The sequence below is a fragment of the Macaca thibetana genome, chromosome 1 (assembly GCF_024542745.1).
Source record: "Macaca thibetana thibetana isolate TM-01 chromosome 1, ASM2454274v1, whole genome shotgun sequence".
NCBI lineage: Eukaryota > Metazoa > Chordata > Mammalia > Primates > Cercopithecidae > Macaca > Macaca thibetana.
This window is the reverse complement of record NC_065578.1, coordinates 26,498,535-26,523,332: the sequence shown is the minus strand read 5'-3', so window position 1 is coordinate 26,523,332 and position 24,798 is coordinate 26,498,535. Positions and strand designations below refer to the sequence as shown.

The following is a 24,798-nucleotide window of genomic DNA, read 5'->3' as shown; positions in this document are numbered from 1 at the left end:
TTCCTAGCAACGGCAACAGTCCCCCCAGAACAGGCGGAGTGTGTGTCTGCCATTAGCGACTGCCGCAACTGTGTCAAGGTTACCCCGCTCCCTGCAAACCCACCCCGGCGGGTTTGTTTTCTGCCAGCGCCTGGCACACACCATGCCAGCCTGGGAGGGGGAGGGGAGGGGGCTGGGGGCCAGCCCCAGGGCTTGGGTGAGGTAGGGGGCCGAGGAGGAGCTGCTGTTCCCGGTCCAGTGGGAGCCAACTTGGACAGAGGCCGAAGCAGCCACCCGCCCCCCCCTTGGCTGGTGGAATTCCTGAGCCTGAGGGGAGCAGGGGGTGGGGCTGTCCCTCAGCCCTGACCCCCGAGATTCCAGAGCCTGGGGGGAGGGCTGTGGGCCGAGGGGGCCACGGGGGCCTCCGGGAAGCCTGTCCGGTCTGACCCCACCTGACTTGTTCTGCTCCTGCCCTGACTTCTTCCTCCTCCTGCTGCAGCTCCAGGCTCTGCTCTGCTCCAGGCTCTTTGTCCCAGCCTGCCTCTGTGCCTGGTCTCCCCAGTCAGACTCCCCAGGGCAAGGTTGTATTTCTCCCATCAGACTAGGGGTTCCCGAGGTTGTCTCTTCCTTCTCCATCCTCAGCACCTCTTTTCCTTCTCCACCCTCAGCACCAGCTCATGACTGTTTTTCCAAATGGCATGGGAGATGAGATGAGACATTTGGGGTAGCAGAGAATACTAGTGGGGACTCTGGGCAGATACCCTCATTCCACCCCCACTCACTGAAGGAGATTCTTCCTACACTCCTTCCACCTGGCAGCCCACACTGGCTCTGGTCACAGGAAGTAGAGGTACCCTGCCTTTTCTCCCTGACAGGCAGGCTGCAAAGGGTTAAAGGAGCTCTCCCACCCCTTGCCTTGGTATGTGAGCTCCCCCAGGCTGGGGGGATGGGAGAATGGGGGGGTCTGTCACCTTATAACCACTCATGTGGTCAGCTCAGACCTGACCAGTCACATTCCTGCCCAGGAGGGCTGGGGCTTGAGGCAGAGGGACAGGGGCAGGGGCCTGGAGGGGGCTGGGTTTGCAAGAATGGAAAGGGGGGACCAAGAAGCTGGGGCAAGGGGCTGCTGGGAAGTATTAAGATACATAAAGCTTGAGTCCATCTCCTTATTCCTCTAGGCCTCAATCTCCCTATCTTTCCTCCCAATTTGCACCCCCTAAAACCTTCCAGTGGTGCACGTGCCTGTGACACAGGTACAGACCTGGTCCCAGTTCTAAACAAAGAGAAGAGTGTGGCCAAGGCAGTTTCTGACATGCAGGGCAGCTCAGGGACTTGTTGGTAGCCTGCAGTGTGACTTTCTGGTGCTTAGGGGAGGTTGGCTAGGTTTTTGGCTGGGTCAGAGGATTTGAGATCTAGGGTATGGATCAGGCTGTGCTAGACAGTAGAAAGAGACCTGGGCGGGGACCCAGGAAACTTGGTTCTTTGCCCAGCCCTGTGCCTGACTCCTAATGGCCTCAGTATCCCTGTTTGAAGGGTTTAGGCCAGTGGTCTCTAAAAGCCCTCCTGTCCTGTTAGTCAGTAGCCCTGGGTGAGGGATGAGGGGTGGGGGGCGATGGTCTGGAGGGGTGTGGGAAGCTGCCAGCTCAAGGGGGAGTTTGCAACGTGATCCCAGAGCGAAAATAGCCCAGGTCATTTTCAGCTGCTTGGGCGGAGGTATCTGATCCCGGCAGGGCAGCTTGGGCAGGGGGCAGGGAGGAGCATTCTGTAAAGCTCTCTGGGAAACCGGACCCTAGGATAGGAGGGTAGGGAAAGGTTGGCATGCCCGGCTGGGCTTCCTGAGACCCGCTGGGGGCCGGGGAATGGAAAGATGAGGAATGCAGAGGGTTAACAGGAGGTGAAGGCTGGACTCCAGCCCCCTTTGGGTCCTGGCCTGGCTGAGGTGAAAGGTCAGCTCCAGGGAGTCCAGGCACAGCTGGGGAAAGAGTAACCCGATCCTTCTCCCTAACCAGGCTCAGGGCATCACAGTGCCGCCTGCCCCAGGAAAGGTGCTTTGACATCTCCAGGAAGGAGTTTGTTTCTACTTGTTCTCAGCAGGAGTTGGGGGCTAGGGGAGGGTCCAGGCCTATGGGGTCAGGGAGAGCTACAGGCCAGGCGCCCCAACCAATATGGCAGTGCTTTGTCATCCTGGGGTCAGGGGAGGTGGAGGTGAGCCTGCTGGAAAGGTTAGAGGTAGCCTGTTCTGGCCCTGCTCTCACTCTGCCCCATTTATGACTCCTGATGGCCAGCATCAGGGCTGGGGAAGCTTAGAGGTAGGAGACACTCCTTCCTTCCCCAAACACACTGAGTAGTGACAGAACCCTCCTGGTACTAGACTGTGACAGCAAGATATGTTTGGGGTGGAGAATTACACCTCAACTCTGAGATAGATGGCTTTGCTGTCTGCGGTTGTGTGTGTGGTGGGGTACTAGGGTATAAGGTGGTGTGATGGGAGGCTGAGATGATGCGACATGGAAGAACATGGGGTTCAAATACTTGCCCATCTTAGGCAGGCTATTTTACCCAAGCCTCAGTTTCCCCATCTACAAAATAAGACTAATAGGACTCACCATGTAGGTGATGATGAAGATTGGCACAGAGTAAGTGCTCAGTAAAAAGTAACCTTAACAGGCCTTATTGGATGCCAAGGTCACACAATGTGGAGCCAACATTGCAGCTGGCAGTCTGACTCTAGAGCAGGGGTTGGTGAGCTATAGACCATATGAGGGAGAAGGCAGTTTCCAGAATGTGACTGCGTCAGTGTCCCCAGGGCTGCACACTAGGTGATGGGGGGTAGTATCCAGATGATTTGGAGTGGGATGGGGTGAGGGGGCTTTCAGTATGTGGCAAGTGGGGAGGTTCGGGGCAGGGCTCTTCTTAAAGCCGACTTCTGGGGCTTTCGCCAGCCCCCCGCGCCCCACCCTGACAGGCTTTGTGTGGCTGTGTGGGTGTAGTTGTCCCTGGAGTGCGGCTGTAGGTATGTTTGAGAAGGCGCAGGCATCCCGAGAAAGAACAAGTCGCCTTTTGTACGCGTCCAGCCCCAGGCTGGGCTGGGCGCTCTCTGGGGGATCCCCTGTTTCCGCGCCCAACTCCCCGCCCACGGACAGCGCCCCGGCCCGCCGCAGGCCCCCCACCTGAGGGGCGCATTGAGCGGGGCGCCCCCTCCCGGGGACCCGCGCCGCGGCGGGGGAAAGGGTCCGGGGAAGAGGGCCGGGGGAAGAGGGCGTGTCCGAAGCCCCGACCCCGCCCCTCTGACATCACTCCAGGTGCTACCAATCTCCGGGAGCCCGGCCCGCGCGGCCCGCCCCCTCGCCGGCACGCTCCTAGTGTTCGGGACGCGCCGTGGGTGGAGTCGGCGGGAGGTGGAGGAAGAGGGAGGGCTGGCCTAAGGGGCGGAGACCGTTGAAGGCCTCGCCCTTCCAAGTCTAGGAGAGGCTGAACACGCGACCTAGAGACCGAGGTGCTCTGCTCCGGTGAAGCTCCTCACAAGACCTCTGTCCTGGAGTGCTCCACCTTCCTGCCCACCTGCCCCAGATCTTGCCAAGTACCACTTTGTGCAGGAAGCCTTCCCAGAACCTACCCTCCTACCTTTTCTGATTACTTGCACCCTCTAGGGCCCTCTGTAGTAAGGGCAGTACCAGCCCTACTGCCAGCGCTAGCTGCCGTCCACTGAGCAGTTTGCTGTGTACCCCACATTGCTCCATGTTTTTCATGGAACGTCTTACCGTCTGCATTTCTGCTGGCTGTCCACCTTGTATTATCGGGCCCTTCTCACCCACAGGGTTGGGTGTTCCTCTGGTCAAGCGTTACAGACACGGGCCCGCCTCAGAATAGTCACTACTGCCTCCAGAGTCACACAGAGCAAGGAGGTAGGAGCATCAAAGCTGGACACCAGGTTTCCCAGCTCCCTTCAGGCCTTTGGTTCAGGCATGTGACTAAGAGCAGGGAGTTGCACAGAGACTTGCTTTAGGCCTCACCTTTCCCCATAGGAGGCCTCTGCCCTTCCCTGTCCCTCCCCACAGATTGGAAGAGCCCTAAGCCTGCTTTCCTCTGCAATTCACAAATCTGGACCAGAACCCCAACTTCTGGGAAGAGGGAGAGATGTTGTGGGAGCTGGGAGGGCTTTTGCAAGCCAAAGGGGCAGTTCTGGGCTACAAGGAGTATTGTGGGCCCAGTGGATTTGGGGGTGCTTGCGTTGGGGACATAATGATTTAGCTTGCAGGTGGGAGGTTCCAAGTTAGGCAAAGAGGAGGGTTAGGAGCCACAAGTATGTGGGGTTCAGTGCAGTGCAAGGGAGGCAGGGATTATGCTGGGCCAGCACTGCCCCCACCAACAGCCTGGCCCGGTGGAATGCTGGGAGGCCCCAGGGATGGGGCCAGGCAGCCAAGGTGTCTCCGGTGGCACGGAAGCAGTTAAGAGCTGCCTCAGCCTGTTCCTTCAGACAATTAGTGACATCTCGCTTGACAACACCACACTGAGCTGATGCAGACCTCAGCCCCCCCTCCCGGCCCCCCGACGGCCGCTTCAGCTGTTTATTCTTGGGCTTTAACAATTGGGATTCTGACTTGGAGGAGCGGGCGCCCCGCGCTGCCCTCTGACCCGCCGTCGCCTTGGCAACTGGAGCCCGGTAGGCCTGGGCTCTGCGTTAGGATTACAGATCCTGAATTCACAATCTTGCTGCCCCCCTGCAAGCAGCAGCGGCAGCAAGCAGCAGCATGCAGGATCTTCAGCTAGACTGGAGGGGACATAGAGGAGGGTCCCCAGGGCCAGCCTGAGGCGCATGCAGGAAGCTGGGATGCCCACAGACAGCCTGGAGAGCAGTGCACCCTCCGCAGCCTCCCTAGGATTGGGCAGGGCCCAGAGCTGTGCTCTACTCCCAACATCTCTGTGGCTCTCTGGAAACTTTCTTCCTGGTAGAACCCCGAGGGCAGGGGCGAGGCTTCTTCCTTACCCTGCCTTTCCCCCTCAGTCAGCCCCCTACCATGCCCAGAGCGCCAAGTGCCAGCAGACTGTGCCCCTGCCGTGCCCGCCGCCATGGCAACAGGCCCCCCTCCCTCGACAGCTCTGCTCCTTCTTCCCCCCACCCTAGCAGCCAACTGCCCCAGCTGAAACCAGAGCTGATGCATCTGTGAGCCTCATGCCCAGACCCACATTCCATTTCTGTCCTCTGTCCCCCCCAGTTCTGGCAACGACATCCCTCCTCCTCCTCCTCCTCCTCCTCCCCCCCTCTCCCCCTCCCTCCTCACCTCTGCCTACTCCTGCTGTTCCCCCCACACTCTAACACTTAGTGTCACCCCCTCTTCCCGCCCCATCTGAGTGTGTCTCACCCTCCGACTGTCGCTGTGGGGCTCTGGGTGTGTCAGTCCCTCTGTCTGTCTCTGGCTCCTGGGTCGCTGGTGCTCTGTGCCTCCGCCCGTCTGTGCAGACTCCTCAGGTTCCTTCTCCATCTCTTCCCCCCTGTGCATGTGTCTTTGTCTCTGCATCATCCTGCCTGTCTCTGTCTTTGTCTTTTTCTTCCTCCTTGTCTCCCTCTCTTCCTGAGTCTCTTTCTTGCTGTTTTCCTTCTTCTGGCATGCTCGCCCTCTCTCTCCCTCTCTGGCTCTCGCCCCCTCCCTCCAGATCATTTTCTCCTTCAGCCTCTTTCTGCCCTGTTTCTTTTGCCTCAGTGTCCTTCGTCTTTCTGTCTCTCTTCCTGGATCTGAGTCTCTGCCTTGATTTCTCCCGCCCCCTCTCTTTCTTCTGACTTTCTCCTTCTAAATACATATCTTTCTTTCAGAGCTGGGCCTTTCAGTTCTCCTTACTCTATTTCCTACCAGGTTGTTTCCTTCACAGGCCTGTGAAGGTTGGGGAGCTGGGGCGGGGGGCGGGGCTCCAGAGTCACCCCAAAGGGTTCCTCTTTTTAGTAGGGGCCAGATGTCCTGGAAGCCCCACTGGGCTTGTGTGGTTGAACCTGAAATGGAGGGTGCAAGGTTAAAGAACCTGCAGAGAGTGTGGCACCAGGAAACAAGAGTGTGAGTCTGCCTTTCCAGGGTTTTAGGGGATGGGCTCCATCCATCTAGTGTACCTTCCACTAGCCCAGGTTAGGAACAGAAGATAGTCCCAGGAGCTAAACTGGCCCAAGAAGCTCTCTAGAGGGCAGGCCTCACTGATTCCTGGAATTTGTTCCTTCCCTTGCTAAAATGATGGCAATTTCAGACTATGCCTCAGTTTCCCCAGATGGTATAGGGATACTATCCTTGCTTCATGTCTGACTTCTTTAAAGTGCTTTGAGTTCCTGGAACAAAGTCAAAGTTATGAGGAACAAGGAAAGACTAGAGTGACTCCCGCCCCTTGCTCACCAGCGCCGGGGGACACCAGACAGAATGTTTGTCCAGGGCATGGGTGGAATCAGGGTCCTGTCTCCTTAAGGGTTGGGTGGAGGACAGTGCCTCGCCTCCCCTCAAGACTGGCAGCCCCTGCTGTCTGGCCCGCCCTCCCAGTCTGGGCAGTGGCCTCTGTCCTTCCTCTCTCGCCCCTCTTCGTGGCATGAGCTTGGCATCGTGGGCAAACAGGCCCTTGGGTGGGGAAGCCAGGCCTCACCTCTGGGTGTGGTGAGGCCTGGTAAGGCAGGCCGTTCTAGGATCCTGGGGTCTGGGCACTACTCACCAAGGGGCTAGGCGGGGGAGTAGGGGTGCCTGGGGGAGGCAGGTTGCACGCAAGGCATGCTGGGCCCCCTCGGCGGGTGGGTGGGGGGAACAAAGCTGGCATCGAGGCCTCAGCTAAAATTAGCCGCTTCCCTGCGCGGGAGCGAGCATGCCTGCCAGCCGCCCAGATCGCCGCTGCCTCGGCAGGCCATCTGTCGCCACGCTTTGCTCAGTCCCCCAGGGCCCCCCAGCTCCAGCCACCCCCAGGGGCTAGAGGGACTCTGCTCTGAGGCTGTTCCCGGCCAGGACTCTAGGCTCTTCTGCTGTCATGCTGTGTGACGTCAGGCTAGGCCTTTCCCTCTCTGGGCTCCTGTAAAACGAGGGGCCCTAGACACTGACATCTCAGATCCTCTGGTCCTTCCGAGCACCAGGTGCTGCTGCTGGTCATGGTGGGGTGGGAGGTGGGGTGCCTCCCTCCACTTAGAGCCACTCCTCTTGTCCAAGCTTTGGACCAAGTGGGGTTTAGGGACTCCTGTCAGATTCATTGGTCTTCACTGGGCGGCAGGGAGGCACTGCATCCAACAACACCCCAGCATCTCCCCTGTCCCCCTCCACACTTGACCTCCAAGCAGTCTTAAAGAAACAGCTCCAGGTGGGGAGCCAGGAGATAGAGGCTGAACTCAGCTGATCCTAATTTGCTCTGTGGCTTGGGCAAGTCTCTTAGTCTATTTCTCCCTCTCTTCAATCAGAAGCTTCCCATTTCTTAAGCAGTGGCCCACTTTATGCTATCTTGTCTCATGAGGCTGGCACTGTTGTCCCTATTTTACGGATGAGGAAGCTGAGGTTCCTTGTGAAGAAGCAGGGGAACGGGGCTGGAGCCCTCCATGGCCTGAAGTTTCCTGTCTGCTGGTCTCCAGCTTCAGCTTCTTTTCTCCGACCCTGGCACTTCTCTCGCTGCGGCCCCTTCCCCCCTCCCCAAAGCCAAAGAGACTGAGCTGCTGCTCCAGGGTCACCCATCTTGGCCCTGGAGGAGCTCAGACTGGAACCCGGGCCTCTTGGCTCTTGGCCTCCCTTACCACTATGGCCAGCAGGCTGGGCCTGTTCCCTGGGTGAGTCATGTCCCTGGACTTTGGCTTCCTTGTCCCCAGCTCTGTGGCCTGAAGTTTGGAGAGGGGGCCTTTGTAAGGAAGAAGTGCTTCCCTGGAAGCTGTGGGGGTCTCAAGCCATTATCCCACCCCCTCCCCACTGAGCACATGGTGATAGCAACCCCTAACCGCCCTACTCCCCACTGATCTCTAAGCAGTCTCATAGTAACAGCTCCTCAGGCCTCAGGACAGCCCTCCCTCCACCACTGATTCGGCCCCCTTCCTAGATACACAACTACAGTGAATGAGAAATGGAGTGGAGTGGAGTGGGGGCCGGGGGAGGTGAATGGAGTGGAGTGGGGGCTGGGGGAGGTGGCATTTCCAGGTAGTCCGTGTGACCAGCAGCTTCCTCCCCAGCACTCCTCTCCCCCAGCACCCGCCACTGGGCGGGAAGCCACAGCACCTCCCCTCCTGGTGTCCAGAGACCAAGGTCACACCAGAGCCCTGTGTGCCTTCACCTTCTCTGGGACCAGTGGTGTTTGTCACTGGGGCAGTGTGTGGCTGTGCCCGGCTCTGGCAGTGCTGGGGTGACATTCATGCCCTGTGAGCTGTGACGCCTCTGCAGGCAGAGGGACAGCACTACCCAGGCTGGTGACAGTGATAGGGGAGGGGTGAGGTGGGCTGTCACCTGTCCGAGGCAGCCGGGGAGGTGACATGTTGTGTACCCGTCCCACAGTCTTCAGGGAGGATTCCCAGGCAGGGGCAAGGTTGTGTCCCTGCCTCATGCTGTATGGTGGGTGGAGAGCTCCATGCCTTCCTTACACCTGGAAGGTGGGACTTGTCCCGTGTGTGTGTGTGTGTGTGTGTGTCTTGGTCAACTGTGTGACAGGTTCTCTGTGTGTGCATGTGTGTGTGTGTGTCTTGGTCAGCTGTGTGACAGGTTCTCTGTGTGTGCGTGTGTGTGTGTGTGTGTGTGTCTTGGTCAGCTGTGTGACAGGTTCTGTGTGTGTGTGCCTGTGTGTGTGTTTTGGTCAGCTGTGTAACAGGTTCTCTGTGCATTCACATCCTATTAGTGGGTGTGGGGGTGCCTGGTTGCATGTCAGTTATGCCATTGTGCGGGGTGACAGACGCCTGCCCCATGCTGTTGAAGGTGTGTCAGGTGCGCCCATCTCATGCTTTGGGGGAAGCGACAGGTTATGTGCTTAGTTCATCCCGTTAGGAGAGTTGTCACCGACTTGTGCGCCTGTCTCTGGCTGTTGTGTGTGTGAGATGTCACCATGTGCCCGTCGCAGGCTGTTGTGGGGAGTGGCATGTGTGATTCTCTCATGCTGTTGGGAAGTTGTCAGTAACTTGGGAGCTCGTGTCTCACTCTAAAGAGACGACATGTTGCCTGGTGATATGGGGCTGGCAGCTGGTGGGGCCTTCCCATGCAGACCACAGAGCCCCAAAGGGCTGGCCAGAGGAAACGCTTGGGGCCCTGAGCAGAGGGACAAGTGCGGGTTGGGGGGCGCTCAGTCCCACATGATCTACCCTCTCACCCATATGCCAGCCCGTGGGACTGTTCCCCAGGCGGAGGGACCCAGCATTCTTCAGATGGTGTGGAGAAGGGCCTTTGGGGCCAGGACAGGTGTGTGTGAGGTGGGGCACCAGGCAGGGTTTGCATGGGGAGTGGGGAGCTGTGTCCCTGAGGGCCTGGGGACCCTATTTCCTGCCTCTCCTGCCCCTGAAACTGTTAAACTAATTAAGGCTGTGGAGCCGCAGGATTAATCGGGGCAGCTCTGCGCGGGCCGGGAGCTCAGGTAGTCGATCAGTGCACCGGGGAGGATATTGGATTTCTGAACCGCAAGTCAGCACTATTCGGGCCTGTTATCTCTCCCAGGCTCGAGGGTCAGGAGGCGGGAGGCTCGGCACGCTGGCCGCCCCCGCCCGGCCAGCTCGGGCGTGTCCACTCCCCCTGCCCACACATCCCAGCTCCGGCCTGTCTGCTGCCCACATAGGCCTCCCCTCGGCCCTTCTGCCCGGCCCACCCTGCCTGTGCCTCGCCGCCTCTTTCTCAGGCTCCTGTAGAAATCCCTGGTCCCTGCTCTCCCCTGCCTTTCCCATCTCTGCCTGGCTCACTTCCCCCATGCCTCTCTTCCCTCTGGGGCTCTTCCTTGGTCCTTACTGGCCTCAGACTCACTCTGGGCCTGAGCTACCCCCTCCCCTCAGCCTCCGACGAGGTCTCACCCGGCTCTCTCTACCTTCCTCTCCATCTCCCTTCTTCCGTGAGCCCCTCATCACCAGTCCGTCTCTGCTTTTGTGTTTGTGCTTGCCCATCGCCCAGTTTCTGTCTTTCTCTGTCTCTGTCTCTGTTTCTCTCGCCATGTCTCTGTGCCTTCCTGTGTATCTTTCTCCCTCTTCCTCTCTGTCTTTTCCTTTCTCCCTCTGGCACGCTCTCTCTCTTCTGTCTTTTCCTCTCTCTCTCTTGTGTGGTCTCGGCTGGTGTCTGCAACCAGAACAAATCTCCCCCAGCCAACACCCCCTGAACAAGGAGGCCAGAGCAGCTAATGGGAAACATGTGATTCTGCCTTGCGCCTGGAGCACCGTGAAGGGAGCCTTAGTCCCAGCCCAGCCCCTGCACCCCTCCTTGCTGCGTTCTCTGCACCACACTGTCCTCTGCCTCCCAGCGGCTCCCCCAGCCTGTGTGGGCACTGTTGGAAGTTCATTTACACTGGGTGGAGGCCTGACGTTTATCTGCTGGGGAGTATCAGGTTGTGGAGGGGCTGAGGGCAGCTTTGCTCCTGAAGTCCCCCCAACCCCCAGGGCCAGGCAGACCCCATGCAGACTCCCCCCACCCACCACTACCATATGTAGGAGAACAGGGCCAAAATGAGCTGAGCTGTGGGGGCCTGGATGGGGGGCAGCCAGTCTACCCCCACTGGAGGGCTCTGGGGCCACCCAGATTTCCATCTTTTCCTTCCTCCTGGGCCTCTGGGGAGCTGCAAAGGTGGGGGCTCCCCAAGGGCTTGGGAGCTGCCGGGCTGTGTTTCTGTGCCCACCCAACCACAGGGAAAGGGGGGACAGATCAGAGGAGGGAGGCTCTGGCAGGTTGGAATTCTCCTTCTCTGCCTGTGGATAAATTGTCCCTAATCCAGGCTTGGGGAGTTGTCTGGCTCCTACAGAGAGAGAGAGAGAGGAAGGGAGGGAGAGGGAGGAAGGAGGGAAGCAGGCACACACAAACACAGTGACACAGACACACACACACCATCTCACAAAGGGTGTCTCACATGCATGCTCACACGCACTCATACACTGAGCCCTTCACAAAGGTACCACACAAACACTGGGGCACCATTGTGCTGACACACCATGGCACACAGACCTGCTCACACATGTTGACGCTGACACACGGCCATACTGGCACAAACATACAATGACATAGCACAAGGACCCACTGACATACACAGAGACACGCAGTGGTGCACAGACACAATAAGGTCACGCAAATCCACACATGCATGGACACACACACAAGCACATACTGACCCATGGTGAAGGAGACCCACAGGGACACCGTGGCCAGTCACACTACCACACCATGACCCTGAAAACACAGAGAAAGGCAGAGGTGGGAGGGAGGGAACACTGATCCACAGTGACACCAGTGCCTGCAGTCACAGGCCTCGAGATTGGAAACCTGCAGGGACAGCAGAGGATCAGCCGCACGCCCCCACCCCCTGCCAAACACACATCCAGAGAGCTCTGAGACAGGCAGGAGCCGGTTTGGCTCCTGACACAGCGAGATGCAGAGAGCCAGGCAGAGCGTGTGCACACCGAGGCATGCTCACACCCAGCCACAGCTGGGCTCACCTGGCTACACACAGGCACACATGCACCCCTGTGTCCTCACACGCATACAAACAGGCTTAGCTAGACTCACACACACACACACAAAAACTGAATAGAAGAAACATGAAAAGTGCACATACCCACATGTATGACTGAAGACACCAAATCCAGGCACACACTCAACCTGGCATCACACTTACACACAGCTGACCACACCAGCCACAACTGAGCAAATGCGTGATCCTACACACAGACATGCTTAAGCCCTCATGTACCCACACAGACATACAGAAATACAGAGAAGCACACAGACAGGCTAAATAGACCCAGGAACCCACATGCAGGTATATTTACCCAGACAGCTGAGCCTTGACAGATATGCATTTGCAAAGGCAGAATCTCAATCACACACATACAAACTCCCAGGCAACCAGAACCTGTAAGCAGTCCGTGAGGCCTGGTTCCCAGACCCCCTCTGGGCTCCATTACAGACCTCGAGGAGGCAGACAAATGGGCAGGAAGCAGGGGGGTGGTGAGGCGGGCCATGGTGGTTAAAGAAAACAAGACACATAACCAGTTACTGATGGAGATGGGTAAATGCCAGCTGCATATACACCCTTGTGGAAATTCACATCCACCATCACTCTGAACAGCACCTCTCACACCTACATTGTCAATAAGCTCTTTGCATTATAGTTTCCCCGGATGTTCCTCCCCATTCATAAGATCTCACTTTTCCCATTTTATAGATGAGAAAACTGAGAGCCAGAAAAGTTAACTGACTTGCCCAAAGTCACACAGTTACGAAGGTTGAGCCAAGGACTGTCTGACTCCCAAAGGCCAGGTTCCTTCCACTATAGTATATGTGCATGTATATGCATGTGTGTACATAGATGTGCAAAAACACTGCTTCTCAGTAGGAGCCTGGGATTTCAAGAAACAGGTTTGACAGGCGCAGTGGCTCACACCTGCAATCCCAGCACTTTGGGAGGCTGAGGCTGGAGGATTGCTTGAGCCCAGGAGTTCGAGACCAGCCTGGGCAAGATGGTGAGACCCTATCCCTACAAAAAATTTTTAAAAAACCAGCCAGGCATGGTGGTGCACACCTGTAGCCCCAGCTACTCGGGAGGCTGAGATGGGAGGATCACTTGAGCCCAGGAATTCAAGGTGGCAGTGAGCTATGATCATGCCACTGCACTCCTACTTGGGCCACAAAGCGAGATGAGGCCCTATCTCTCTTTAAAAAAAAAAAAAAAAAAAAAAAAGAGAGAGAGTGTCTCACAGTTCCCTGGTGGGATAATGGGGTGAGGTTGGAGCTGGATGGGACTTCATGTATGAGAGCCTCCCGGCTTGGTGTCCCTCTGCACCCTGCTGTCTGGCTGGCTTACCCTGTATCCATGCTTATCTCTGTGGTGTTGTGTTTGCTTCCACAGATGGGAGCTTGCCTGATTGTCAAGCCATCGGCCTGGACCCCAGAGCCTACCCAGCTGAGCATGTGCAGAGGGCCCCGAGTGCGGGGCGACGCTCAGGCCATTACAGAGACCACCCTGGAGATGCTGATGAAGACAGGCCTTTCCTGCTGAGCCGGGCCTGTCTGCACAGCCTGCTCAGGTAACAGTGTGCAGGGAAGCCAGGCTTGGGCCTGGGCCACCTCCAGGAAGTGGGGATCAGGGGAACTTGCCTCCCAGTCCCAACAGGGATCCCCTCCCAGCTTAGGTCAAAAAGAGGTTCTTTACAGAGTCAAAACATATTAACCCAACATTTACTCAAACTCCCCATTATCCAGAAAGGGGAACTGAGGCTCATGGATATACAGTGAGTCCTACCTCCTAGCCTGAGGACTCTTCCCTGCGCCTTGATGACCTGAGAGAACTGGGAGGAGAAAGGGGTTGTGACAATGACCAGGACTCAGGGCAGAGGTGGAAACCAGAGTGCCTGATGTGTGCAGCTGCTGACCCCCCAGGACACCTCTCTACCGGAGTCTGTGGAAGCAGAGAACTGGGAGGCCAAGGTGAGGTGCTGGGAGGGCCTGGGTAGCCCAGGTATGCTAAGGTGCCCTTGCAGGACAGGGAGGGGGGTGGGGGCAGTGGCAGTGGCAGGACCCACCTCACTACTCCTGGCCCAGGTTAGCCCACCCAGGCTCAGGAGCTGCGGAGCCAGGTGAAGCTGCCCTGCCCTGCAGAGGCAACTCCCTGAACTGACACATGAAGCCTCCGGCTCCAGGAAGCTCCCTAGAGCTGAGCCTGCCTGGGGACCCCACCCAGCTTCCAAAGGAGCATTCCTGGGGCCTGAGGTCTGGGGGTGGAGTCTCCTGGGATTGTAAGGGTGGGGAGGTACAGCTGTGGGAGGATGCAAGGCTGTGTGTATCCGACTGTAAATGTACAGGGCACTCAAGCTTGTGTGCAAGCAGGTGTGTGTGGCGGGCTCTGTCCTTCCGTGCACATGGGGTAATATACAAGAGTTGTATAAGTGGACCAGGCTGGGGAGTGTTCAAGGGCTGTGTTATGTGGTACATGGGAGTATGAATATGCAGGATTCTGGGTGTGTACTGGGCAGGTGTGGGGATACTTCGTGTGCCACACTGGATGGTGTGTGTGCAAGGGTGCTAGTGTACACTGGAGAGATGTGTGTATAGACAAGATCTGAATACACTGCGATGGTACCGTGTGTGCACACGGGGATCTGTGTGTACACTGGCTGTGTGTGTGCCCAGGGTTCTGGATGCACAGTGGGAGTGATGTGCACATGTGGCTCCATTTGTGCTTTGGAGGTGGGTTGGGCAAGCCTTGAGCTGAGCTGGGCTCAGCAGTGCCCAGCCTTGTGGCCAAATCGCTGAAGTCACTTCCTTTCCAGCAGCAACTTTCCAGGAGGAGGAGTTCTTCAGACCTGGGCGGGGAGGGAGGGGGGGCGGAACAAGGAGCTCTCTGGGGAAGGAGGTGGGCGGGGGTGAGAGGCTGCAGGGAGGGCCTAGTGGGGCTGGAGGAGGGGAGTCCTCCGGGAGACAGAAGGAAAGACAAGGACGGGAGTCTGCAAGGGCCAAGGGCAGGAGGGGAGGGGGGCGGAGCAGGGCGGGAAGCTTAGTCCCTGGGTGACCTCGGAGGGAGGAAGGGAGGGCCGCCGGCAGGGTGACCCTCGGGTCCAGCCAGAGCTGGCGGTGGTGGTGGCGCCCGCACACCTGGCACCCAGGGCAGGGGGCTGGCAGGGGGCGGTTCTAGGGCAGACCTGCTTGCCAGGTGCCCCGCTCCAGGGAGGAAGGGGGTGGGCGAGGGTTGCACAAAGGAGCTCTGTGTGGCTGGGGGTAGGGTGGGGTGGGGTGTGCAGTGCTGTGCTGTGCTGTGGGGGGGCCCCTGATGGCCCCAGGGGGTGGGGCAGGGCCAGCTCCCCTTGGGGGCATCAGTGGCTCCAAGGGGACACCTAGTGGCGAGGGAGAGTAGTGCATCTAGTTGAATGGTGGTTGGTGGGAGGTGGTGACTAGAAGCTGAGAGGAGAATAGATTAGAAGTCAAAAATTAGAACTGATGGTTGGGACTGGGACAGTTGGAGGAGGCTGCATGGGAGGGGGCTGCATCTCTGGACACCGAAGCAGTTTGATTTAGAGAAGCCCTACCTAAATTCAGACACCAGCTGAATTGAGTGAGATGGCTGTTTGTCCTTAAGGGCATAACTTAATCTCTCTGTGCCTCTATTTAAATGATGCCAAATGAGTGACAGCTGCCATTATTATTGCCATCATTGTTATTTGTATTATGATATTGTTCCTGGGATCAGGCTGAAAGAAGATCTTCAGGTGTTACTGTGTGGGCAGGTAGGTGGCTGAAGGGAAGGAGGTGGAGAGAGGTGAGGACTCATCCCCCGAGGGGCAGATCCTAAGAGATAAGGCCGCTGGAGGAAAAAGGAGGTGATGGGAAGGTCTCAGAGCAGGAGTAATGGCCCCTTTGATGCAGTGTTTCCCATTTGAGGACATCCCAGGGCCTTCGAACCAGGCTAGGAGGGAAATGGTGGGGGAGGAGGAGTGTGCAAGCTGGAGAGAGGGTCATGAGGCCGGAAGTGAGAGCTGGGGCTGGCAGCCTGGCTCCCCTGGGGAGGCAGTGGGTGGGGGAGGGGAAGGAGGGCTGGGGAAGGGGTGGGGTGGTCACAGCCACAGCTGGGGAGGGTGGGGCTGGGGACTCAAGGATGTGGGCTGGCGCTTCCCGGCACTGTGCACAGCAGGTTGGGGCCCCCAGCCTCCTCCCAGCCGGCTGGTGTCCCTATGGGCGAGCTCAGACACACTGACCCAGCAGCAGACAGGCAGACAGAAGGACCCCTTTGACTTTGTCCCCAGACCAGGGCTAGGTGGTACCCTTGGGAGGGATCCAAGAGAATGGCCGCCGGGGTGTGGTGAGGAGGGGAGCCAGCTGCTTCCCTCAGATCCTGGAGGCTGCAAAAGAGAGCAGTGGCCAGCCTCAGGAGGCCTGGCAGGAGGACGTGCCCAGAGGTCTTCATGGGTGGATGGAACAGAAGCCACCACCAGAGAGGAGGTTTTTCTCTTCTGCCAAGATCACACCCTCAGGCCCCAGCTGGGAGGTCTCCAGAGCGGGGAAGGCTCAGCTAGCCTGACCCTCAGTAAGGGAGGGAGGGGGCTTCTGGTGGTCATCTCCAAGTGGGTGCCAGGAGCCACGGCGCAACCACACTATTGGAAATTGGACTTGGAGATTCCAGAGTCTGAGCCCCTTTTCTCGTTTGTGAGGGTGTTACCCACTGTCCTCCCTGCGAGGGCAACAGTGCTCCAAGTTCTTGGACTAGAGAGATCCTGACCTAGGAGGGGCCAGGTCCACAGCCAGGCCTGGGAGAGAGCAAAGTAGGTGGGACCAGTAGGTGGGACAACGAGGAGCAGCTGAGGCCTGGAACCTGCAGAGAGAGAAGGAAGAGTGAATAGAGGGATGTTCCACCTGGGTGGGCAACAAAAGGGCCCCTTCCTGTGCCATTTTGTGACCTCAGACAAAGTCTCTTTCCCTCTTCAGGTCTCAGTTTCCTCATCTGTAAAATGGGAGGGGCATGAGATGGCACTAGAAAGTGTACCCACTGGGGTAGCTGGTTAAAAATACAGATTCCCAGATGTCCCTTCACATCTATGAGTCACATTCCCCTGGACTAGGGCCTGGGTATCTGGAATGTTACACAGCTCCCCCAGGCCCAGGCTTTGGAAGCCAATGGGTTAGATAATTTTAAGGTTCCTCCCAGCCTTAAATTAGACCACGGCGCTAGAAGGAGCATTTTCAGAAGTGGCTGAAGGATTGTTACAGGAGCTGGGAGTGGAAGGAGGCTTTGGACTTAAGGCAGAATTAGAAATCCTGCCACTTAGCAACTGTGTGACTTCAGGCAAGTTACACATCCACTCTGAGCCAGTTTCCCCTGTAACATGGGGATAATAAATCATGCCTCCCAGGCTGCTGTGAGGATTCAGTGGGTCATAGATGTGTAGGTAGGTGCTTTGTAGATTGCAAATCACCTCTCCCAAAGGGGAGCAGAGAAGTGTCTCTTTCTACTCTATCCTGTCCCTACAGCTCTGCAGTCTTCCTGTGGGGTGACAGCACTGGTAGGTGGGGAGAGTCTACATGAGTCTCTGGCACATAGGTCTCAGTGACCCAGTACTAGGTCAGAGCCAAACATTAGGCAGGCATCAAGGTCAGTCTTTAAGACCCTCACAGTATTGGGGCCCATTCAGCTCCCTGCTCCCTGAGATCCCAACTCCTGGAATCAGCCATGGCCCTGAGTCCTCGGGCTCCTTTGGGAGTCAGACATGCCTGGATCTAAATCCCAGCTCTGCCCTGACCAGCTCAGGGAGTCAGTCGGCAAATATTTATGTAGCATTCATAGCCTAGGCCCTAGGGTCAGGCAATACAGCGATAAACAAGACAGACGTGATCCCTGCTCCTGAAGAGCCCACACTGTTGCAGGAGACACACTAAACAGCCAGTCACACGAGTAATTGATTATAGTTGCGATAAATACTATGAAGGTGAAATAGATAGGGCTCTGAGAGGATGTAGCAGGGGCCAGGACAAGACCAGAGGTAGGATGGAGCGGCAGAGTTTTTCCGATGAAGGTGGAAGAAGGATCAGAGAATGTCCCTTTTCACACTCTTGGGTCCCTCCCTCAGCATCCTTCTTGGGTCTGGAGAAGAAGAAAGAGCCTAAAGGGAAAAGGCAGGGTTGATTGCTCTGTGTACCTATTCGTTTGTTGATTCATTCAACAAACTTTAAATTTAATGTTTTGGAGAAAGGATCTCACTCTGCTGCCCAGGCTGGAGAACAATGGCATGATCATAGCTCAGAGCAGCCAGCCTGAACCTCCAGGGCTCAAGCGATCCTCCCACCTCAGCCTCTTGAGTAGCTGGGACTACAGGTGTGCACCACCATGCCCAGCTAATTTTTAAATTTTCGTAGGGATGGGGTCACGCTATGTTGCCCAGGCTGGTCTCGAACTCCTGGACTCAAGCGATCCTCCTGCCTTAGCCTCCTAAAGTGCTGGGATTACAAGTGTGAGCCCCTGCACCTGGCCAAACAGCCATTTTTTAAAATGCTGCTGTAGGCCATGTGCTGTTCTGACTGTTGGGAAATACATATAGCAGTGAATAGGACAGATATCTTTGCTTTTATGGTGTTTACCATCTTCCAGGGGATAGTTTCTGTAAGACTGGGGAAGATAATCATATTGATCTCATGTTTGTATGGGGAATTTGATGAGATAATCTATATGAAGCACTTGGCCCAGTGTTTGGCAACAGAAAATGTCCCCAAACTATGGACTTTTATTGTTGTTGACTCCCCGTGTGACTGCTCTGACCTCAGGCATCTTCACTTTTTCTTTGCAGCTCTTATCCCACTAGTAATTAAGTAATTTATAATGATCTGATCAGTGTCTGTCTGTCCAGTCCTTGTCCAAAGTAGGTACTTCATAACTAATGAGTGTATGAATGAATGATGTTACTTTATCTCTGAGCCTCCATTTCTTCATCTGCAAAATGGGGTTATTAATAGCCCCTACCTCACAGGATTGGTATGAAGAATTAAATGAAACGATGCCTGGACAGCTTCCAGCCCAGTACCTGGCGCGCAGTAGGTGCTCACTAAACCTGAGCTGCGATGGTCCTTTCCAGGCGCTGTCCACGCCCCGAGGCCTGGGCTCAGGCCGAAGTTGCTCCACAGCACCCCCAGCTGACAGCCAGCGACTGGCAGAGCCCCCAGGCACGGGGGCCCTCTCTCTTCCAGGTCAGCCGGGTGTCTGCGCTGGATGGAGCGCTGAGGGAGCTGGGGGTGGTACCTGGAGGAGGCCGGGCCGGTGGGCAGGGGTTGAGCTGTGGCCACTAGACCATTTGGGGAATTCAAATCTATTTCCTGTCTTATTGCCCACAGAGATCTCCAGTGTGACAGCCCAGGCGGCAGAGCCGAGGGTAAGTGGTGGGGGTTCTCCTGGAGCCCTTTGGGGGTAAGAAGCAGGAAGGCTGTGCCCTTGTTAGAGCTTCCTGGCCTTCTCCTTAAGTTTGATCACCCTGCTGATGTGCTTCCCTCTCAGAGGCAGGGGTCCTGTTCTTTCTGAGCACATAGCCAGATTTCCAAAGGGGATGAGCTGTCAATAAGTGAAGCTGGGCCAGGCATGGTGGCTCACGCCTGTAATCCCAGTACTTTGGGAGGCCAAGGCGGGTGGATCATCTGTGGTCAGGAGCTCAAGACCAGCCTGGCCAACATGGTGAAACCCCAACTCTACTAAAATACAAAAATTAGCCAGGCGTGGTGGCGCGTGCCTGTAATCCCAGGTACTTGGGAGGCTGACACCTAAGAATCGCTTGCACTAGGAGGCAGAGGTTGCAGTGAGCTGAGATCACACTACTTCACTCTAGCCTGGGTGACAGAGTGAGACTCTCTTTCAAAAAAAAAAAAAAAAAGTGCAACTGGGGCCCATGAGGGGCTTGCTGTACATATGGTGGTTTGAGAAAGGCTGGGAGTCAGCAAGGGGATTGGGCTTGGGGTGGGGATGGGAGCTTGGTAAGGAGATGAGACCTCAGGAGGGAGGGGTCCAGGAGCTCATCGAGGATATGGGAAGCTGATGAGGATGTAGGTGTTCAGTAAGGGACCTCCTGCTCTTCCTGCCTGGCAGGTCCTGGTCCCGGCTTCTCGCACCCTCATGTCAGCCCCGGCCCCGCCCGGCGGCCTGCGGAGGACAAGGTCAGGATGCGTGTGAAGCCCCAGGGCCTGGTGGTGACTTCCAGTGCCGTGTGCAGCTCTCCTGACTACCTCCGGGAGCCCAAGTACTACCCCGGCGGCCCCCCCACCCCCCGGCCCCTGCTTCCCACCCGGCCCCCTGCCAGCCCACCCGACAAGGCCTTCTCCACCCACGCCTTCTCCGAGAACCCACGCCCACCCCCACGCCGGGACCCCAGCACCCGGCGCCCACCAGTCCTTGCCAAGGGGGACGACCCGCTGCCCCCACGGGCAGCCCGTCCTGTCTCACAGGCCCGCTGCCCCACACCGGCCGGAGACGGCAGCAGCTCCCGACGCTGCTGGGACAACGGGCGGGTGAACCTGCGACCAGTGGTGCAGCTGATTGACATCATGAAGGACCTGACACGCCTCTCCCAGGACCTGCAGCACAGTGGTGTACACCTGGACTGTGGTGGGCTCCGACTGAGCCGCCCGCCTGCACCGCCACCCGGCGACCTACAGTACAGCTTCTTCTCCTCACCCAGTTTGGCCAACAGCATCCGTAGCCCTGAGGAGCGAGCCACCCCACACGCCAAGTCAGAGCGGCCCAGCCACCCCCTCTACGAGCCTGAGCCTGAGCCTAGGGATAGTCCCCAGCCTGGCCAAGGCCATAGTCCTGGAGCCACGGCTGTGGCCACGGGTCTGCCCCCAGAGCCTGAGCCAGACAGCACTGATTACTCAGAACTTGCTGACGCCGACATCCTTAGTGAGCTGGCCTCCCTCACTTGCCCAGAGGCCCAGCTGCTAGAGGCCCAGGCCCTCGAGCCACCATCTCCTGAGCCAGAGCCTCAGCTCCTGGACCCCCAGCCCCGCTTCCTGGACCCGCAGGCACTAGAGCCGCTCGGGGAAGCTCTGGAGCTGCCACCCCTGCAACCTCTTGCTGATCCTCTGGGGCTGCCGGGCCTGGCTCTCCAGGCCCTGGACACCCTGCCTGACTCCTTGGAGTCGCAGCTGCTTGACCCCCAGGCACTCGACCCCCTGCCCAAGCTGCTTGACGTCCCAGGTCGCCGTCTGGAGCCCCAGCAGCCCCTGGGGCACTGCCCACTGGCCGAGCCCTTGCGCCTGGACTTGTGCTCACCGCACGGCCCCCCCGGGCCTGAGGGTCACCCCAAGTACGCCTTGCGGCGTACTGATAGGCCAAAGATCCTGTGTCGCCGGCGGAAAGCCGGACGGGGGCGCAAGGCGGACGCCGGACCCGAGGGCCGCCTACTGCCCCTGCCTATGCCCACGGGGCTGGCAGCCGCCCTGGCCGAACCCCCACCGCCACCGCCGCCTCCACCCCCTGCCCTGCCAGGCCCAGGCCTGGTCTCAGTCCCAGAATTGAAGCCAGAATCTTCCCAGACCCCAGTGGTCTCTACCCGCAAAGGCAAGTGCCGAGGCGTGCGGCGCATGGTGGTGAAGATGGCCAAGATCCCCGTATCGCTCGGGCGACGGAACAAGACCACATACAAAGTGTCTTCCTTGAGCAGCAGCCTGAGTGTGGAGGGCAAGGAGCTAGGCCTGCGTGTGTCAGCTGAGCCCACCCCGCTGCTGAAGATGAAGAACAACGGGCGGAACGTGGTAGTGGTCTTCCCACCCGGTGAGATGCCCATTATTCTTAAGCGTAAGCGCGGCCGCCCTCCTAAGAACCTGCTGCTGGGTCCTGGCAAGCCCAAGGAGCCAGCTGTGGTGGCGGCCGAGGCAGCCACTGTGGCAGCAGCCACCATGGCCATGCCAGAGGTGAAGAAACGACGGCGGCGGAAGCAGAAGCTGGCGTCTCCCCAACCGTCCTATGCGGCAGACGCCAACGACAGCAAGGCTGAGTACTCAGACGTCCTGGCCAAGCTGGCCTTTCTGAACCGCCAGAGCCAGTGCGCTGGACGGTGCTCGCCACCCCGCTGCTGGACACCCAGTGAGCCGGAGTCAGTGCACCAGGCCCCTGACACCCAGAGCATCTCCCACTTCCTGCATCGTGTGCAGGGCTTCCGGCGGCGTGGGGGCAAAGCAGGTGGTTTTGGTGGCCGGGGTGGGGGCCATGCGGCCAAGTCAGCCCGATGCTCCTTCAGTGACTTCTTTGAGGGCATTGGCAAGAAAAAGAAGGTGGTGGCCGTGGCAGCCGCTGGGGTCGGGGGCCCTGGCCTCACCGAGTTGGGGCACCCACGCAAACGGGGCCGGGGGGAGGTAGACGCTGTGACTGGGAAGCCAAAGCGCAAGAGACGGTCCCGGAAGAATGGGACTCTGTTCCCAGAGCAGGTGCCCAGTGGCCCAGGCTTTGGGGAGGCGGGTGCCGAGTGGGCCGGAGATAAGGGTGGTGGCTGGGCCCCTCACCATGGGCACCCAGGCGGGCAAGCTGGCCGAAACTGTGGGTTTCAGGGGACCGAGGCCCGGGCCTTTGCCTCCACTGGGCTGGAGAGCGGAGCCTCAGGCCGTGGCAGCTACTACAGCACGGGCGCACCCTCAGGCCAGACCGAGCTCAGCCAGGAGCGCCAAAACCTCTTCACCGGCTACTTTCGCTCGCTGCTCGATTCGGATGACTCCTCCGATCTCTTGGACTTTGCCCTCTCAGCCTCTCGCCCAGAGTCCCGGAAGGCATCAGGCACCTATGCAGGGCCACCCACCAGCGCCCTACCTGCCCAGCGGGGCCTTGCCACCTTCCCTAGCCGGGGAGCCAAGGCCAGCCCAGTGGCAGTGGGTAGTGGTGGGGCTGGGGCGGACACCTCCTTCCAGCCTGTCCTGCCCACGCGCCAGACCTTCCCACCAGGACGGGCAGCGAGCTATGGGCTAACTCCGGCCACTTCAGACTGCCGGGCAGCCGAGACCTTCCCCAAGCTGGCTCCCCCGCCCTCAGCCGTGGCCCGCTCACCTACCACCCACCCGCCTGCCAACACCTACCTGTCCCAGTATGGCGGCTACGGGGCTGGACAAAGCGTATTTGCCCCGGCTAAGCCCTTTACAGGCCAGGACTGCGCTAACAGCAAGGACTGCAGCTTTGCCTATGGCAGTGGCAACAGCCTCCCTGCCTCACCCAGCAGCGCCCACAGCGCCGGCTATGCCCCACCGCCTACCGGGGGCCCCTGCCTGCCACCAAGCAAGGCCTCCTTCTTCAACAGCTCTGAGGGGGCCCCCTTCTCTGGTTCAGCCCCCACGCCCCTGCGCTGTGACAGCCGGGCCAGCACAGTCTCGCCTGGTGGCTACATGGTGCCCAAGGGCACCACAGCCTCTGCCACCTCTGCAGCCTCTGCCGCCTCCTCCTCCTCTTCCTCCTTCCAGCCCTCGCCCGAGAACTGTCGCCAGTTTGCGGGGGCTTCTCAGTGGCCTTTCCGGCAGGGCTATGGAGGCCTGGACTGGGCCTCAGAGGCCTTTAGTCAGCTCTACAATCCCAGTTTTGACTGCCACGTCAGCGAGCCCAACGTGATCCTGGACATCTCCAACTACACACCACAGAAGGTGAAGCAGCAGACGGCTGTGTCGGAGACCTTCTCCGAGTCATCCTCCGACAGCACCCAGTTCAATCAGCCGGTCGGTGGCGGCGGGTTTCGGCGTGCCAACAGCGAGGCCTCAAGTAGTGAGGGCCAGTCGAGCCTGTCCAGCCTGGAGAAACTGATGATGGACTGGAACGAGGCATCATCTGCCCCCGGCTACAACTGGAACCAGAGTGTCCTCTTTCAGAGTAGCTCCAAGCCGGGCCGTGGACGGCGGAAGAAGGTGGACCTGTTCGAGGCCTCACATCTGGGCTTCCCAACATCCGCCTCTGCCGCTGCCTCAGGCTACCCATCCAAACGGAGCACTGGGCCCCGGCAGCCGCGAGGTGGACGGGGCGGTGGGGCCTGCTCAGCCAAGAAGGAGCGGGGTGGCGCAGCGGCCAAAGCCAAGTTCATCCCCAAGCCACAGCCGGTCAACCCACTGTTCCAGGACAGTCCTGACCTAGGCCTGGACTACTATAGCGGGGACAGCAGCATGTCACCACTGCCCTCACAGTCGAGGGCCTTCGGCGTGGGAGAGCGAGACCCCTGTGACTTCATAGGACCCTACTCCATGAACCCGTCCACGCCTTCCGATGGCACCTTCGGCCAAGGCTTCCACTGCGACTCGCCCAGCCTGGGTGCTCCCGAGCTTGATGGCAAGCATTTCCCACCGCTGGCCCACCCGCCCACGGTGTTCGACGCCGGCCTGCAGAAGGCATACTCGCCCACCTGCTCGCCTACACTGGGCTTCAAGGAAGAGCTGCGGCCACCGCCCACCAAGCTGGCTGCCTGCGAGCCCCTCAAGCATGGGCTCCAGGGGGCCAGCCTGGGCCACGCAGCTGCAGCCCAGGCCCACCTGAGCTGCCGGGACCTGCCACTGGGCCAGGCCCACTACGATTCCCCCAGCTGCAAGGGCACAGCATATTGGTACCCTCCAGGCTCGGCTGCCCGCAGCCCGCCCTATGAAGGCAAGGTGGGTACAGGGCTGCTGGCTGACTTCCTGGGCAGGACGGAGGCCGCGTGCCTCAGTGCCCCTCACCTGGCTAGCCCACCAGCCACGCCCAAGGCCGACAAGGAGCCACTGGAAATGGCCCGGCCCCCTGGCCCACCCCGTGGCCCTGCTGCAGCCGCTGCTGGCTATGGCTGCCCACTCCTTAGTGACTTGACCCTGTCCCCCGTGCCGAGGGACTCGCTGCTGCCCCTGCAGGACACCGCCTACAGGTACCCAGGCTTTATGCCCCAGGCGCATCCTGGCCTGGGAGGGGGCCCCAAGAGCGGCTTCCTGGGGCCCATGGCGGAACCTCACCCTGAGGACACATTCACCGTCACATCCCTGTAGTGCCAACTGAAGTGCCGACTGGACCGCGAGGTTTTGTTCCTGGGTGAGTCTGGGGATGCGGGCGCAGTGGGCAGAAGCCTGGGGGTGGGGAGAGGACATCAGAGCTTAGTCAAGGACAGAAGTATGGAGTGCAGGAAGCAGATGCAGGATTTAAGGGCAAGGCTGGGGACCGACAGCAGGGCATAGGGACTGAGGATTCGCTGTTGCGGACAGCCTCAGAAGGAGA

The 24,798-nt window shown here is 58.8% G+C and overlaps 1 protein-coding gene across 7 annotated transcripts in view; it reads left to right on the top strand.

The window, feature by feature from the left end:
• The window catches only part of AHDC1 (AT-hook DNA binding motif containing 1), a 70,749-nt gene that overhangs the window by 33,089 nt on the left and 12,862 nt on the right, over nucleotides 1-24,798 (top strand). For 3 of the 7 annotated variants that reach the window (XM_050794359.1, XM_050794367.1, XM_050794340.1), the window contains 5 exons: nucleotides 12,985-13,162; nucleotides 13,338-13,562; nucleotides 18,689-18,800; nucleotides 18,945-18,982; nucleotides 19,687-24,615. In XM_050794359.1, coding sequence (XP_050650316.1) covers nucleotides 19,761-24,572 — 4,812 coding nt within the window. In that variant the 5' untranslated portion in view covers nucleotides 12,985-13,162; nucleotides 13,338-13,562; nucleotides 18,689-18,800; nucleotides 18,945-18,982; nucleotides 19,687-19,760 and the 3' untranslated portion in view covers nucleotides 24,573-24,615. The other 4 variants (XM_050794351.1, XM_050794334.1, XM_050794343.1 and 1 more) reach the window with 4 other exon arrangements.